General features: G+C 45.3%; 1 protein-coding gene and 1 non-coding gene across 2 annotated transcripts in view; both read left to right on the top strand.

Moving 5' to 3' along the window:
* INPP5D (inositol polyphosphate-5-phosphatase D) overlaps window positions 1-17,779 on the top strand; it is a 137,098-nt gene that overhangs the window by 62,600 nt on the left and 56,719 nt on the right. Inside the window, exons 5-8 of the mRNA XM_061412651.1 lie at window positions 1,964-2,104; window positions 10,341-10,428; window positions 16,356-16,436; window positions 16,590-16,661. Coding sequence (XP_061268635.1) covers window positions 1,964-2,104; window positions 10,341-10,428; window positions 16,356-16,436; window positions 16,590-16,661 — 382 coding nt within the window. The remainder of the gene's footprint in view (window positions 1-1,963; window positions 2,105-10,340; window positions 10,429-16,355; window positions 16,437-16,589; window positions 16,662-17,779) is intronic.
* TRNAG-ACC (transfer RNA glycine (anticodon ACC)) lies at window positions 909-981 on the top strand. The gene has a single exon. It is a non-coding gene; the product is annotated as a tRNA-Gly (tRNA).

Here is a 17,779-nt window from a genome sequence, read left to right on the forward strand (position 1 = left end):
GTGAAATAAATACTTTTGTACACAGAGGACTGCCTTTAGATTATTCTTAATTATAAGACAAACTACACAGTCTTTTGTGCAAGCTAATTCGATCTAATCAGTTAGATCATAGTTAATACAAGGTTTGGTTTGTGGTTTAGTCACTAAGTCGTGTCCGACTCTTGTGACCCCATGGACTGTAGCTTGCCAGGCTCCTCTGTCCATGGGATTCTCCAGGCAAGAATACTGGAGTGGGTTGCCATTTCCTTCTCCAGGGGATCTTCCTGACCCAGGAATCTAACTCAGGTCTCCTGCACTGCAGGCAGATTCTTTACCAACTGGGCTATGAGGGAAGCCCGACTACTGAGTAAAATCAACTTTCTCTGATAAACAGAGTCTACATCTTTATGTCAACTCTTTTTGACAAGAGTTTTAACAGACATAACTTCCTAAAGCAAATTCTGATGATCTCAAAGTTACAAGTCAACAGGCATGAAAACTGTTAAAGTCTTAATGCTATAGGAGAGATTTGTCCTTTTTAGTAAACCAGATTGAGGCAGAAACTGGATCAAGACTCAGAATGAGTATAGGTTAAACTTAAATATTATGAAGACTGGTATGTGAATAGTTACTAACTTAAATAAGTCAAAATGGCTAATCCACATCTTTTCAATCTTAAGAGCAACAACCTTTCATTCTTTTCAGGATCCTACAGAAAAAAAAAACCTATAACCTCTAGTCTCACCTTGATTGCATGTCAAGGCTGGAGCACGGCTATTTAAGGCTTGTATGAATTTTTTCACACATGTAAATCGACGTCCTTAAGCCCCTCCCCCACCCCACTCCATTTCCTTGGTTGTGGAATAGGAATAATAGTAATATCTGCCTCATAACATTGATTTGAGGATTAAAGGAGAAAATGAGGGACTTCCCTGGTGCTCCAGTGGCTAAGACTATGTGCTACCAATGCAGAGGGCCCAGGTTCGATCCCTGGTCAGGGAACTAGATCCCACATACTGCACCTAAGAACCCACATGCCAAAAGTAAAGATCCCGAGTGCTGCAACTAAGACCTGGCATAGTCAGATAAATATATAATTTTTTTTTAAAAAAGGAAAATGAACATAACATGGTAAACAGAGTGACTAGTATGGTATGTTCAGGGCATACTTGCTGTGATTACAATGTTCATTATTATAGGAACAAAAATTCAATTTTTAAAAATTATCCAGAAAAAAAACCAGTACTGGGAGATGGAATGTAGAGGTGTGATCAGCCCGGGGGTGGCCCTGGTGCGATGAGGCCTGGGCTCTGCCTCTGCTGGGCTGTCCTGTGCAAGGATGGGTCCTGACTCAGGCCCCTGTGCTTCATCCAGAAGCTGAAAGGGACTGGGAGCAGGGGTTGGAGCTGTGAAGGCCCAGCACCTAGGCTGTCACACTACCATACCCCCAGCCCCATCACTCATCACAGAGACTCCCCTCAGAGCCTCAGATGACCGGGAACCTCCTTGACACAGAGCTCCAAGTGGCCTTTGGCCATGAACTTGGGAGTTGGTCTGTGAGCTGGAGCTATTTGCCTTCTCTAGACTAGAGCATCCCTCAGCCCTTAGATTCTGTCTTTAGGAATAGATGAAGCAGGAAAGCAAGTCCTCTGTACATTTTCAGAGCTCTTCTGTCTCCTTGTCAAAGGATAAAGATTCCTATCCCCAGCCAGTAGAGTATGGCTCCCTTCCATGTACCAGAAAAGCCTTTATGGGTGGGTTAAGAGGAAGCCTGCGTATGGGCCCTTTATGCTTGTCTGACCTGTTCTCCATCCCTTCACTGAGACCCAGGGAGCCTGTCCAGGTGCAGGAAACGGTTCTCCTGTTGGCGTGTCTCAGCTGCAGGCTCTGAGAATACACAGTTCTTCTTCTACCTGTTACTGTTGGTGTCTATGGCTAAAGGAACAGAAAAAACATGTTGTCATTTCTACTTTTTTCCCCTCAGGATTCCAGAAGAGCATCTGAAAGCCATCCAAGATTATTTAAGCACTCAGCTCTCCCTGGACTCTGATTTTGTCAAGTCGGGCTCCAGCAGTCTCCCTCACTTGAAGAAACTGACCGCGCTCCTCTGCAAAGAGCTCTATGGGTAATGGCTGCCCAGTGGGGGTGGGAGGGGGGCGGACAGCGGACCAGGAACCAGCTCATTAGGGTGATCCCCGAACTTGGCTCAGCTGTCACTTGGGATAATTGAGCAGTCAGTGGGACTTAGAAATCTGTGGTTGCTGGAGGTTTTGTTTTCATGGTATTTGAACTTGGTGGTGGCTGCGTTTAAAAAAAAAGAAAGAAAGTTAATTTGAGGCCAGTTGCCATGGGAAGGGTGGGCGGAAGTACACTGCCAGCCCTTCCACACTTGCTCAGGATGCGGGGGTTAAGGCTTTTGCTGCTTCTTGTCCTTCTTGCTGCAGCCAGCACATTTGATAAGCACATAAGGTCACCAAGGGGAGATAAATTAAAGTCAGCCCTTTAGTGTGTGGGTGGCGATGGCCCAAGATTGCAGTGGTGGCAGGTTTTTAAAGTGAGCCGATTGGCCAAAATGCCAGTGTTCTGCAAGTGAATTCACTGAAGGATGGATTGGTAAAAATTCCAATTCCTTTCCGTGTTTTAATTTCATTACCATTAAAATTAACAGGGAAGGACAGGGAAGCCTGGCATGCTGCCATCCATGGGGGTCAAAGAGTCAGACACAAATTAGCAACTGAAAAAACAAAAATTTCTTAATTATTGGGAACAAAATTAAGGCTGATATGCTATCTGAAGAACTGACCAAAAAATTACTTTAAATACTTGAAAAAATGGACAATAACATTTTAAAGCATCTGAAAGAAATTACAAAGACCCAAAACAATCCCATGGCAAATGAAAGGTCAGCATTTTGGTTGGAAAAATAGCATTTCATGGGGGTGAGGTTTTATCAGCCTCTACTTTGTGTTTTATTACATAAACATCAGTTTCAAAATTCTTTTGTCAATTTCTCTGGTGCCCTATCTATCTTCACTTAGTTAATATGCAAAAAAGAATCTTTCATCATCAGTAATCAAATTGAACCTTCCTTTTAAAAGGCTCTTAAAAACACAGTCAGTACATTTGGTAAATTCAGCAAATAATTTCTTTGACAAATTGAGCACTCATCAAATTGCCCAGTCAGGTTTCAGTTCAATGAATTGGCTTTCAACTAATGCAGTTTCAGCCTTTGGACCCAGAGCCATCATTTTTGTAGATTTCCATGGAAAGCTATTTCTCCATATGATGCTGTTGTTATAAATTGTTTATTACTAGGAAACACACACAAACACATGGCACTTCCTTTTTAAGAAGCACGATTTCATGATGGCTGGTAGCAAGCTTGTATTTCTGCTCCAGTGGAGATCCTGTCCTTTGCTGCTTCCTTGTCCAGGAGGAGCTGTACCTTTCAGTGTCTTCATAAGCTTCATGTAGCCATTCAGCACCTTTGCCCAACACTGCTGTGCTCCCTGGGCTTTCCTAGAATCTAGGTCACCTCACCTTTGTGGTGCCAGCAGCTTCCTGAACTCGGCTAGCTCTCTAGGTTTCCACTCCTTTATTTACTGGAGAGTTAACTTCGAGTTAGAAGCAGAGACACTGTGATGTTCTAAATCCTGTACCTCCATTTGTTTGTCTTCGCTTCATGAGCAAAGTGATAGTCAGGCTTGGAGATGCAATTAGGGATGGAATTTTAGAAAATCTGAGGAACCAGGTGGCACTATGGTGAGAATCCATCTGCCAATACAAGAGACACAAGAGATGCGGGTTCAATCCCTGATTGGAGAATATCCCCTGGAGGAAGAAATAGCAACCCATTCCAGTATTCTTGCCTGGGAAATCCCATGGACAGAGGAGTCTGGAGGGCTTCCGTCCACGCGGTCGCAAAGAGTCAGACACGACTGAGCGACTAAACAACAACCCGTGTGCTATCTGGCAACACTGGCAGGAACCACATCACCAGGCCTCCCAAGGCCAGGTGGAGATTTTCAGCATGGTGCTGTAATCTGAGTCAGGGCTTTGGAGACTGGATCTTAGTAGGCAGACCGAAAGCAGCAGACAGCTGGGAGCTGCTGTGATGTAAGGCTGGCCCACAAGAAAGGAAGTCAGAGGAGGCAGGGATTTGCTTTGCATTCTGCCGAGTCCTGGGTTTGGACAGTGCCTGGCATACAGGAACAGCTGATAGATATTAGTTAAATGACCTAATGGTTGGGAAAATGTGGGCGCTGAGAGCTGGTGTGCTCTGGGCGGGAGTGGATTGGTGGAGCTGGCAGATGGATGTAGGGTCAGGGGAAGGCCAATCAAGGGTCATCCCTAGATTTTTGGTGCAAGAAGCTGAGTGGTGGGTGATGCGGTTACTCAGATGGGGAAAGTCAAGGAGGAAAGGGTTGAGGAGGATCATCTTTGTCTGAACTGCCATTGGCTTGAGGTGCTGTTAGACATCAATCAATCAAGGACTTAGTTCTAGAAGTTAGATCCCAGGAGACCTCAGGGGTAAGGGTATATACATCTGGGAGTCATCGGCATGCAGTGGGCACTTGAAGCTGGGAAACACCTGGGGTAGGTCCTCACAGCGGGGAGTGCACGCAGAGGGGAAGAGGGCAGGGGCAGATACTGAGGTGGGTGGAGGAGAAGGACCTGGAACCAGGGGTTGAGGATGGAGCCTCAGGTAGCAGGTCTGTCTGCTCAGACCACCCGGCCCAACACAGACACCGGGGTGAGGATGGGAAGGTCACAGAGAACTAAGGAGTGAGAAACAGTGCAAGAGCCTCCCCCGCAAAAATGTCATTGCGATGCCATTGCCTGCAACTGAAACAGCCTCCGCAACACAAAGGCCCTAGGGAGATTCGTAACCCTAAGTTAGATCATCTGGAACCAGACAAAAACTTCTGCAGAGAAAGAGAGCAAAAAGTTAAGTCTCCAGAGTCTGGAAATGCTTGATAACTCCTGAAATGGAGAAACAAGAAGAAACATAAGTAGGATTTTAAAATAACAGGTCAAAGTGTGGGAGAGGGTGTTTTATCAGTTAAGTAAGGATTTTAATAAAGAAACCAACCAACCAGACAAAAATACCTCATCATCATTATAACTGCTTCTTTGGAGGCCATAAAATAAATCCACAGTTCTCAAAGCAAATTTATAAAACAAATCACAAAACAGAGCAGTGTCAGGGAAGCATATACAGACACACACACACACACACACACACATATATAACAAGGGAGGACTAGATAAGCCCCTGCAAAGAATGTGTGGTTAAAAAAACAATAGTCTTTGGAAAGAGGGCATAGGGATTCAACTTATAGCTGGTAGGGCAGGCTCTCTAAGAAGCAGGGAAAAAATGATGCTTATCTGATAACTAAATATATTTTTTAAAAAAAGTTTTCAGGCTTATAAAGGAGCTAAATCCAGGTATTGAGAAGCCTTATAATGATCCAGTCACAGAACAACCAAACAGGAGTACTGTAACCTCTTTTTACAATCTTCTAAGCCACTAGCAATGGCACCCCACTCCAGTACTCTTACCTGGAAAATCCCATGGACCGAGGAGCCTGGTGGGCTGCAGTCCATGGGGTCTCGAAGAGTTGGACATGGCTGAGTGACTTCACTTTCACTTTTCACTTTCATGCACTGGAGGAGGAAATGGCAACCCACTCCAGTGTTCTTGCCTGGAGAATCCCAGGGACCAGGGAGCCTGGTGGGCTGCCGTCTATGGGATCGAACAGAGTCGGACACGACTGAAGCGACTTAGCAGCAGCAGCAGCAGCAAGCCACTAGCAAAGATGAATTCAGAAAGTAATTACGAATAGCACCATTACTTTTCAAAATTACGATACTTAATATTTTTCAAACTCTTTGATGACATGATAAAAATGCTGAAGCAGCATCTCCAAGAAGACTACTGATTTCTCCTTGGGATTAACTCAACATAGATATCCTTCAAAAGCCTAAGGAGTCTTCGCCGATTTAAAAAAATTGGTAAAAATGTACTAATCACATGCCTTCCCTTCAAAAAGTTTCCAAGAATTTTTTTTCCAGAAATGTTAGTGTGCTGGTGATCCTAAAAATAAGAACCCAGCAGCCTACTGAGCAGCTGGATATGAATACACCCAAAACAGAAGTGTCCATTCTGTGTTCCCAGAACACAGAACGATGATGAAAATAGAGATAACAAAACTAGCCACAACCATCTGGGTGCTTTTAGACCATCTCCTAAATCACAGTTGAATTAAGGAAGGCACTTCATGCAATGATAGCCTGCCTGGCAGAGGTTTGGGAACCCAGAGGAATCAAGCCTCTGTATATCAGAAAGTTCTGATATACAGAGAAGCTCTGTATATCAGAAAGTTCTGATGTACAGAGTGTTTGCAGCCAAAACACTACTTGGAGGAAAAGCCAAAGATTTAAATGCTCTGTTACAGAAACGGGGTGGGGGTAGAATGATAAGTGAAACACACAAACTTAATCCAGGCTCTAGTCTCCTGAAGGCATCATGGGCCACATCCTGATTGCATAGATACTGCCACAGTCAAGCAAAGTACTGGAAACAGTAATCTGTTCAATATTTGTGAGTAAAGATTTAATGTGTGCCAACTATGAGCCAGGGCTTCCCAGGCGGCGCTAGTGGTAAAGAACTCACCTGCCAATGCAGGAGACATAGAGACTTGGATTCGATTCCTGGGTTGGTAAGATCCCCTGGAGGAGAGCATGGCAACCTACTCCAGTGTTCATGCTTGGAGAATCCCATGGACAGAGGAGCCTGGCGGGCTACGGTCGATAGGGTCACAAAGAGTCAGATCCCACCGAATTGACACACGCTACCAAGAGCCAGATACTGTTCCAAGGGCTAGAGATACAGTAGTGAACCAAACAAGGTCTTTAAGAAATCTCTGTTAAGTGAATGAATAGTAACAACAAGTGGAAAGTAAAAGAACAAGGGGGAAATAATTTAAAAAAATAATAAATTAAGAAAAAAGTCAAGGAAATTTTTAAAATTAGAAATGTAGGAGATTTAATAATTTGCATTAAAGATTTACAAGTCATAAAGAATACAATAACATAGCTGCAAATCTTCAAATTATAATTAAATGTAATAAATATTTAATGTGAAATATGAAACATAAAAATTACTGTGCATGCTCTACTTTAAACTTTAAACAAGGAATAATAGCCATAATTTATAAATTATTCGGGAATGACAAAAATCACCTAATTCAATATTCAAGAAAAGTAGAATTCCAAACCAGAAACCTAATCAAGGTAATAGCCTAAAATAATAAACTATATCCAGTTTCACTTATTAATGTAAGTATATAACATGTCAGTAATATTCTAGCAAATATAATTTAGTGGTATGAAAAATGTAGGCTTTATCTAAGAAATCATTCCAAAAGCGAATCAAAATAAAACATTGTAATTTAGCAGTAGGTTCAGTTCAGTTCAGTCGCTCAGTCGTGTCCAACTCTTTGCGACCCCATGAATCGCAGCACCCCAGGCCTCCCTGTCCATCACCAACTTCCGGAGTTCACCCAAACTCATGTGCATCGAGTCGGTGATGCCATCCAGCCATCTCATCCTCTGTCGTCCCCTTCTCCTCCTGCCCCCAATCCCTCCCAGCATCAGGGTCTTTTCCAATGAGTCAACTCTTCGCATGAGGTGGCCAAAGTATTGGAGTTTCAGCCTCAGCATCAGTCCTTCCAATGCAGTAGGTTAAAAATAAAGAAATCATTTGCATAGGTGTCCTAATAGACCTGATAAAAGTAATTTCTAATTTTTAAAAACCACTTTTTAAAAAGGAATAGAGGGATACTTCCTTAACAATGCAATATGTGTCAAATATAAAACCAATTACACTTGACAGGCAAACATTAAAATCGTTCCATTAAACATTTTAACAAAAGAAAAAGAAACTGCATGAGAAATTTTTGCTAAAGCAAAAAGAAGCAAAAAATTGGAGGGCCAGTTACCTGCCCGCACCCTGTCCTTGGCTCCCAGAGGAGTCCCCAGGGTGACCGATCAAAGTCAGTAGACTGCAACACCATCCTTGCAACAGAGAGATGTGTCAGCGTGTGAACATGGCATTGTCTAGTACATGAGGAGCTCCAGAGTTTTTGTTGAATGAGTGGTACAGATTCTGGCAAGAAATTCTATCATATTTGAGATGAGCTTGTGCAAGGAACTAGTTCAAAAGAACTGTGGAAAAAAAAAGAGCAAGTGCAGTTGAGTGACAATGAATAGCAATACGGAAAAAGGTGAACTTATTTCCACCACGTATTTTTTTAAAAATTTCATATGAAGTAAGGAATTAAAAAGATATGACAACAACCCTCCAAAACCTTGTTTATAACATAGCTTTTAAAAGAGTGGGAAACTGATTTAAATGAGCAACTAATTACTCACAAGTAAATACCAATGACAAATTTTTAACTAAGGTAAGCCAAAAAATTTCCAAAGAAAAGATGAAAAATAGAGCAATAAAAAGCTATAAAGCATTTTATAATAAAATCTAGCCTACCTAGGATGAAAACAACAGAATGGGGCGGGGGGGGAACCCACAACACATAGATTAAATAAAAATCAAGGCAATAAGTAGTTTATGCCAATGTATAAAAATAGCAACAAAATTCCAAAAATAGCAACAAAATTCCCACCAGAAGACTGACAATGGACATGAAATTTCTAGGGAGAGAAATACAGTAAAAACCAACCACACAGAAAAACACTTAGACATTAGAAGTTGAAGATATGCAAATCAATCCATCAGTATTGAAATGCACTGTTATGTCCACTGAAAGAGAGAGAGGAGAGAACTACAGAATTCAGATAGCACAGATGATGAGCAGGCTGGAATAGTGCCCAAAGCCACCATCACTCAAGGGCTTAGCAATATTGATCAAGAGCCATCATCTCTGGTTGCCTTGAAACTGTAATTGAAAATAAGTAAAGAAGAAAGAGCTAGGACATGGAAGCACCCTGGGTGTTCATCGACAGATGAAGGGATAAAGAAGTTTTGGTACATATACACAGTGGACTATTACTCAGCCACAAAAAGGAACCCCTTTGACTCAGGTCTAATGAGGTGGATAAACCCAGAGCCTATTGTACAGAGTGAAGTAAGTCAGAAAGAGAAAGACAAACATGAACACATGTGTATGGAATCTGGAAAGCTGGTACTGACGAACCTATCTGCAGGGCAGCAGTGGAGATGCAGACATGAGGAAGAGACTTGTGGGCACAGTGAGGGAAGGAGGCGGGGGGCGGAAGGAGAGAGCAGCAGGGAAACATACGTCACTGCATGTAAAACTAGATAGCCCGTGGAAATTCGCTGTGTGACACAGGGAGCTCAAATCCAGGGCTCTGTGACAACCTAGAGGGGTGGGATGGGGTGGGAGGTGGGAGGGAGGTTCAAGAGGGAGGGGACACACACATACCTACGCCTAGTCCATGTTGATATGTGGCAGAAACCAACACAATATTGTAAAGCAATTATCCTCCAATTAAAAAGAATTTTTTAAGTTGAAAAATAAAGCGATATGAACAAAGCTGTTCACAGCAGCCTTTACTTAAAGTTACCAAAATCTCAAAATAACCCAAATATCTAGCAATTGATTTTGGCACATTTACTTGATAGAATATTTGGAAGCCACTAAGAATGTTAAATGTATAAAAAACATGAACAGTTTTTGAAGAAATAACAGATGAAAAATAGAACTCAAAATTGTCTGCTCACCCCGTCCAAAGCAATGGGAAAATAGAAGATGAGATGGGAACAGAGAATCAATCAAGTCTTGGTATTGTCAGCGAGTCAGACAATGACAGACCTCCCTGGGGCGTCCACCTCAGCTGCTAGGAGGGGATTTGAACCAGAAAGCACAGACTGCCCCCACCAGAAGCCCCTGGGGCACAGAATTAAAATGCAGATTCCAGACCAAATCAGTTTGGGGCCCAGACATTTGTATTTTTAACACTCAGAGAGGGTGTGATTCTTATAAACACTCAAGTTGGGGACCATGGATTACTAAATTATTTCTAAGTCGTTTTGGGTTGCTCGATTCAGAGTTTCTACAGGCTTACGCAGCTGAGTGTGGCTAAACAGAGGTGAATCAGATTTCTGCATCACGGCTCCAGTGCGGGACTGGTGGGGGACAGGCAGGAGTGGGGGGGCTCTGGCAGGCCTGGATCTTTGCCTGGGCTTGCCCTTCTGCGAAGGATCTCTGCCTCTGCCAGAGTGGGTGTGGGCACCCCGCGTGTCCAGCTGGAGCCCGTGCGCGATGCTGCGCTGGTCCTCACTAACGCTTGCCCTTCACCCTGTCCCCCGCCCCCAGCGAAGTCATCCGGGCCCTCCCTACCCTGGAATCTCTGCAGAGGCTGTTTGACCAGCAGCTCTCCCCCGGCCTGCGTCCACGGCCTCAGGTAAAGACGTTGGGAGCTGATGAAACAGGTGTGGGAGGGGCCTGGGGGGATAGTTGGGGGGAGGTGGGGAGAATAGGAAATCCATGTCCCAGGGACTTTGCTGGAACCCCACCTCTAGGGCGAAGGAACTTCAGGATCCTGCCCCTCAGTCAGGTTTATGCCTCCCGCCCCCGCTGAATTTTGATTTGAGGAACTGCCAGCAAAACTCCTTATTAGTGCTGAATAAAGGAGACAAGGCAGCTCCTTTTCTCATCAGAAACTGACAAAAACTGGAGGTGCCTAATGGTTTGGTCCCGCCTCTTACCCCAGGAAGAGCAGGTGAAGGTGGGCCCCCTGAGACACACACACACACACACACACACACACACACACACACACACACACTGGGAGCCAAGACCTGCCAAGTTGCCTGTGTCACAGAAAGTGTCCCCAGCAAAGCTAAAAACAGAATTAACATGTTTAAAAGGCAAACCCTACCACCCATGATTAAGTAAAAGCAACCAAAATTTTTAAATGGGGAGAGGATTTTAAAAGGCTGTTTTACTGAAGAGGGACTGGGAATTGCCAGGATACCCTTGAAGAGATGTTAGTAACACCTCATTAGTAGCCAAAAATGAGCTGCAAAGCTCTGCTTGCCTCTCCAATGGGCAAATTTGATTGGTGAAGTCAGGACTTGGCTCCAACACAGAGGTCAGGACTCATGGGTTCATCGCTCACAGTTGTGAGTGCAGATGGGTTTTTGAAATGCAGTTTAGCCATTTGCATGAAAATGTTAAATGCTCAGCATCTTGCAGGCAAGCCAGTTACCTGTAGGCAGCTGCCTTAGGGTCTACACATTTGCACAGTTGTTGGCAAAGGTGTTTATTGTAGCTTTGTCTCTAAAAGCAAGAAGTAGGATGCAGAATTCTGAACTAAGGTGGATGCATGGATGTAGAAAGATCTTCAAGTTATACTGTCGGGTGGAAAAAGCAAACTAGGGTGTAAGTCTACACATGGAAACTGTACCAGGCGTGTTTATCCCCAAAAAGCTCCTCTGGTCACCACAAGGAGGGGATGGAATGGAGTCGAAGCGACCTGGGTCACGTTTGCCCAGATGGTTTTTTGGAGTTTTTTTTTTTACTGAGAAAATGTTTTTGTATTCTGTTTGTACAACTTAAAAATTCATCAGGGGAAAAAAATGGCAAGCAAAATGTACCTCAAGTGAAGGATGTGCTCGTTTCCGGGAAAGTAAAAGCGAATCTTGACAAAACAGGAGCCCTACCAGACAGTAAAATTTAAATAGTTTGACTATAACAACACACACCCAAACCTTTGAAGTCAATTAGAAGAGGGAGAAGCTTCCAGATAATCTGAGAGCAGTCATGCCCCAGCGTGCTGCCCTGCGTGTCACGGCCACCGCGTTTGCACTCGGTGGCAGGTTGGAGTGGCGACAGGATGGGGGTGACGTCAGGATGTAGAGAAAGGGTTCTGGTTGCCACCCTCCTGTCTGAGACCCTGACTTGAAAAACCAGAGACTGTGTTGATGCCTTCAGAAATTTCACAAATGGAAAAGGGAGTTCGGAGGCCGCCCGGGGTATAGGAAAGAACCCTGAGCTGTACATCAGAAACATCCAAGTTCAATAGATGACTATGCCCCCACCTTCGCTTTCCTCATCTGTGAAATGGGCATAGTTCTATCTGCCACTGCAGGGTTATGTGAGGGAGTAAGTGAAACTGCCTGGGTGGCACATCTGGAGGTGGCAGCCTCTTACCAGCACAAGGCCCTTTCCCTTAGGTCAGCGAGACAGGATGGGGACCCCTGCATGGAGTGTATCTGAGAAACTGCTGGGAGGTGCAAAGTGCAGCATTAGCAAAATGTGAGGTTTGGGGAGAGCCCTGGGTCTGCCCTACGTGAGAATGGAGAGTTGCTAACCTTGGAGCCCACATCTTCTGAAGTTCAACTGAAAAGCACAGTGAAATAATGGGTCAGCTTCTGTAAAGCCACAGGTGGCACTCAGATCAGTTTGCCCACATTGAGGCTGAGTTGTGAATTTTGACCTCAGCCTCAACGCTAGTGACATTTGGAGCTGGAGCATTTTCTGTCATGGGGGACTGTTCTGTACAGTGTAGCATGTTAACACTTCCTGGCCTCTGCCCACTAGATATCCTTAGCATCCCCCAGTTTTGACAACCCCAAAATGTTCCAGACCTTATCAGATGTCCCCAGAGGTCAAGAGCTCCACCAGTTGAGACCCAGTGACCCAAATCTCAGGTCAACACCAACAGTGCGACTTTGGACAACTGACTCACCACTCTGACTCAATGTCCCCATCTGAAAACCAAGGACTGGAAGAGTCAATAGATGAGAAGTGTAGATGAGCTCATATATCTTAAACATGCCAGGCAGAGCATGCCCACCATCTCACGGTCATGTGCATTCAGTTCAGTTCAGTCACTCAGTTGTGTCCAGCTCTTTGCGACCTCATGAACCGCAGCACACCAAGCTTCCCTGTCCATCACCAACTCCTGGAGCTTGCTCAAACTCATGTCCATCGAGTCAGTGATGCTATTCAACCATCTCATCCTCTGTCGTCCCCTTCTCCTCCTGCCTTCAATCTTTCCCAGCATCAGGGTCTTTTCCAATGAGTCGGCTCTTCGCATCAGGTGGCCAAAGTATTGGAGTTTCAGCTTCAATATCAGTCCCTCCAATGAATATTCAGGACTGATTTCCTTTAGGATGGGCTGGTTGGATCTCCTTGCAGATCAAGGGACTCTCAAGAGTTTCCTCCAACACCACAGTTCAAAAGCATCAATTCTTTGGCGCTCAGCTTTCTTTATAGTCCAACTCTCACATCCATACATGACTACTGGAAAAACCATAGCTTTGACTAGACAGACCTTTGTTGGCAAAGTAATGTCTCTGCTTGTTAATATGTTGTCTAGGATGGTCATAGCTTTTCTTCCAAGGAGCAAGCGTCTTTTAATTTCATGGCTGCAGTCACCATCTGCAGTGATTTTGGAGCCCCCCAAAATAGGGTCTATCACTGTTTCCATTGTTTCCCCATCTATTTGCCATGAAGTGATGGGACCGGATGTCATGATCTTAGTTTTCTGAATGTAGAGCCTTAAGCCAACTTTTTCACTGTCCTCTTTTACTTTCATCAAGAGGCTCTTTAGTTCTATTTCTGCCATAAGGGTGGTGTCATCTGCATATCTGAGATTATTGATATTTCTCCCGGCAATCTTGATTCCAGCTTGTGCTTCATCTAGCCCAGCACTTCACGTGATGCACTCTGCATGTAAGTTAAATAAGCAGGGTGACAATATACACCCTTGATGTACTCCTTTCCCGATTTGGAACCAGTCAGTTGTTCCATATCAAGTTCTAACTGTTGCTTCTTGACCTGCATACAGATTTCTCAGGAGGCAGGTCAGGTGGTCAGGTATTCCCATCTCTTGAAGAATTTTTCAGTTTGTTGTGATCCACACAGTCAAAAGCTTTGGCATAGTCAATAAAGCAGAAGTAGATGTTTTTCTGGAATGCTCTTGCTTTTTCAATGATCCAGTGGATGTTGGCAATTTGATCTCTGGTTCCCCTGCCTTTTCTAAATCCAGCTTGAACATCTGGAAGTTCACAGTTCACATACTGTTGTGCATTCTTCTACCTAACAAGGTTGTACAGGCAAAACTCCAGCTTTCTTTAATACCTTTTGTTCCAAGAACTGACTCCACTTTATCGGTAGCTTCATTTTCACTTTGTACATCTTTGCCCCAAAAGACACAGATTGCAAGAGATAATGGGAAAGATACCATCTTACCACCAGGTGACGACCAGGGTGAAGATCCAGAGTGTCTGGCGGAGGAGGAGGGGGCTTGAATCTGCTTATCTTCTTGATTCTTTTTGAGAAAAACAAGAGATCTCCCTAAAACAAGGGATCCTGTACTGTCCCACCTGCTCTCCTGCTCCATCCTTACCTGCATCTCAGCTCCACTCCAGCAAGCCCTTCCCTTGATCAATAATCACTGTAGACTGATGGGGAGCTTTATCAAGGAGCAAGGGCCAAACCAAAAAGAATTACAGAAAGTTTTGACAAATATTGACTGCCGTGATGATGGTGGTGATGGTTGTGGTGGGGGGTGGCTATAGTGGCCGCGCTGCTGATGGTTAGAAATGATGGCGATCAGTGATGGCAGAAGGAATGCACTGAAGTCGCTGATGGGGGACTTCCCCGGTAGTCAGTGGCTAAGACTCTGCAGTGCTATTCCCAATGTCAATCCCTGGTCAGGGAACTAGGTCCCGCCTGCCGCAACTAAGCGTTCTCATGCTGCCACTAAAATATCCCGCGGGCTGCAACTAAAGATCCCACGTACCGCAAATAATACCTGGTGCAGCCAAATAAATAAATAACAATAGTTTTTAAAGATACAGTGGTCAATGGAAAAAAGTGAAAGTGTTAGTTGCTCAGTCGTGTCTGATTCTTTGTGACCCTAGGGACTATAACCCTCCAGGCTCCTCTGTCCATGGGATTCTCTGGGCAAGAATACGGGAGTGGGTAGCCATTCCCCTCTCCAGGGAAAATTGAGGTCAGAGTCTGTGTGACCTGGCTGACTTGTTGGGGGGTGGGTGGTGGTAACGGGGCAGCACCTAGTTGGTGATCACCCTCATTCTACCCTGCTTAGTGTTTGGAATAGTCCAGTCTGGTTTTCTCGTCCTTCTGGAGGGTGGGGATGGTGTCCTTTCAGCTCTATACCTCCAGCACCTTGGCACCCTGTCTGGCACAGAATCGAGGCTTTGTAAAGATTTCTTCTGTGAGTAAATGCTCGAGACTGTGGACTTGGTGCCAGGAAGACATGGTTTCACGTCCTGCTGTGCCTTTACTAGCTGTGTGACTTCGGACATGTAACGTCAGCTCTCTGAGCCTCACACACGCATTGAACAACTTCACTGAGCATCTTCTCTGGCCAAGCCCCCAGGTCGCAGCGCTGGACACACTTCTCCTGGCCCCAGTCCTCACGGAGGTTACGTGCTAGCAGGAGAAACAGACCACAGACAGATAGACAATCAATATGATGGAGATCTAGCAGAGACGTCTGGCGCGGGTGGTCAGGGAAGACCTCTTTGTGACTCTGAGACCTGAATGGCAAGGAAGTGGCCTCCCCTGGTGACATTTATGTTTCTAGGATTCCTCAGGAAGTGTGGCTCCGGGCCATGGGCAGATCAGAAGGTTGGAGGGGTGTGGCTGGGGCTCAGGAGGTGGTCACACCAAGTCCTGAAGTGTTTAGACCATTGTTTTCTCCTGGTGGCAGGTGAGGGGGTTTGGAGCAGGGCCTGGCTGTGTTTTGGAAGTCGAGCAGAGGTGCCAGTAGATGCAGTACACGTAGGAGGGTGGAAATGCTGTGATCCAGGACAGACCTTGAGTTTTGTTTCTGTAACCGAGTAGAGGCGGTGAGAAGCCCTGGGAGAGCAGCAGATTTCGAGGGAACAGGAAAGGAAGGCGTGCTTTTAGGTCATGATAATTCTGAGATGACTGTACATATCATATCCCTGATTTCCTTACCTGCAAAGAGGGACGGTAATCCTGCTTGTGGGGTTGTTGGTGGGGAAATCAGGATGAAGCCTAAAATTGGAACCTAAAAATAATTTCAGGGTAATCCTGTTTTTGTTTCCGGGTTCAACTCATTTTGGTGAAAGGTACCAAACGATTGCTGCCTCTTTAACAAAAACACGCAGGCTCATCTGACAGTACCTGCTTCAGCAAGGATGTACAATCCAGCCATTTGGGAACACGTTTGGCATGACCTTGTAACCTCTGACCCCAGAAGTTCCTCCCCTAGCCTGTCCCTCAGCCCAGAGATGCTCTGGAAGTATGTTTTTAGGCTCAGCTTGACACTTCTCACAGCTGGCCCTGAGCAGCCCGTCCTTACCTGCTCTTTTTCTCGCATCCCAGGTACCTGGTGAGGCCAGTCCCATCAACATGGTGGCCAAGCTCAGCCAACTGACAAGTCTCCTGTCCTCTATTGAAGATAAGGTGTGTGTTGGGGGGAGTCCTGCTGCTTCCCTGGGCTTCTCTGTGGTCCTCTCTTCCCTCGGAGAATGCCCAGGTGTCCCTGTGACCCTGTCCCAGCCCGAGCTGGCTTCTCATCGCCTCCCAACCTGAAGCCTCGTGCGTTTCTGCCCACAGGTCAAGGCCTTGCTGCATGAGGGTCCGGAGTCTCCCCACCGGCGATCACTCATCCCACCAGTCACCTTTGAGGTTCGTGTCCATAAACTTGTGCTCCACGGGGTTTGTCCGGCCTTCTGGTCCCAGTGGAAGGAGGGCTCTAGGCTCAGCAGGAAGCCCGATGGCTGACTGAGATTGGAAGTCAGGAGAACTGACTCCCTGGAAAGATGAAGAAATGTTAGGATGGGTGTCTCGGTGACTCTGTGGAGCGTTCTTCATGGGGAGGATCCCATGGGAAGAGCTTCTCATTGACCCAAGACACCAAAACTTCATCCTTCTCCAAGTGGGGGCAGTGAGTGTCATCAAACAGGCGGCCCCCTGAATAGGCTGCAAAATAGTGCCTCGAGGTGGGGGTTAGCGGGAGAGAGGGGATTCCTATGATTTCTTTGGAAGTGACTGAGTTAGAATCTCCAGCCTCAAAAATGTGCTTTTCTTGTATTCCCCTGACACTGTGGAGCGTCTTGGCCTGCACTGGTTCCACATTCCAAAACAGGATGGGATGCCCACCCCCGTGTCCTTCTGAGCCCTGATGAAAATTTTGTATTAAGATGTATTGCTGGGACTTCCCTGGTGGTCCAGTGGTTAAGATTCTGTGCTTATACTACAGGGGTGAGGCTTCCACCTCTGGTTGGGGAGCTAAGATTCCACATGTGTGTGTATGCATGTCTGCTTAGTGCTGTCAGACTCTTTGGGACCCCATGAACTGGAAGCCCTCCAGGCTCCTCCATCCATGGGATTCTCCAGGCAAGACTACTGAAGTGGGTTGCCATTCCCTTCTCCAGGGGATCTCCAGGGATCGAACCCAGGTCTCCTGCATTGCAGGCAGATTCTTTACTGTCTGAGCTACTAGGGAAGCCCAGATCCACATACCTCATGGCAAAAATAATAATAATAAAATAAAAACAAAATGTACAGAGCCAAGAGATACTGCTTATAGTTGAAAGGGAAAAAAGAAGATACATGTCCATATTCTGAGTGCCTAGACAATTGTCTTCTTCCTAATTGTCATCAGTAAATTTCATATATTGGTTGTAACAGAGCCTGGGAGCTTCAATCTATTACTAAAATCCTCTGGAAGGAGGTGACTCATCAGATTTCTGAGTGTTGTCAGATTAATCAGCAAATAAAGCATCTTCTAGTAGCTCATCCGT

The sequence above is a fragment of the Bos javanicus genome, chromosome 3 (genome assembly GCF_032452875.1).
Source record: "Bos javanicus breed banteng chromosome 3, ARS-OSU_banteng_1.0, whole genome shotgun sequence".
Classification (NCBI taxonomy): Eukaryota; Metazoa; Chordata; class Mammalia; order Artiodactyla; family Bovidae; genus Bos; species Bos javanicus.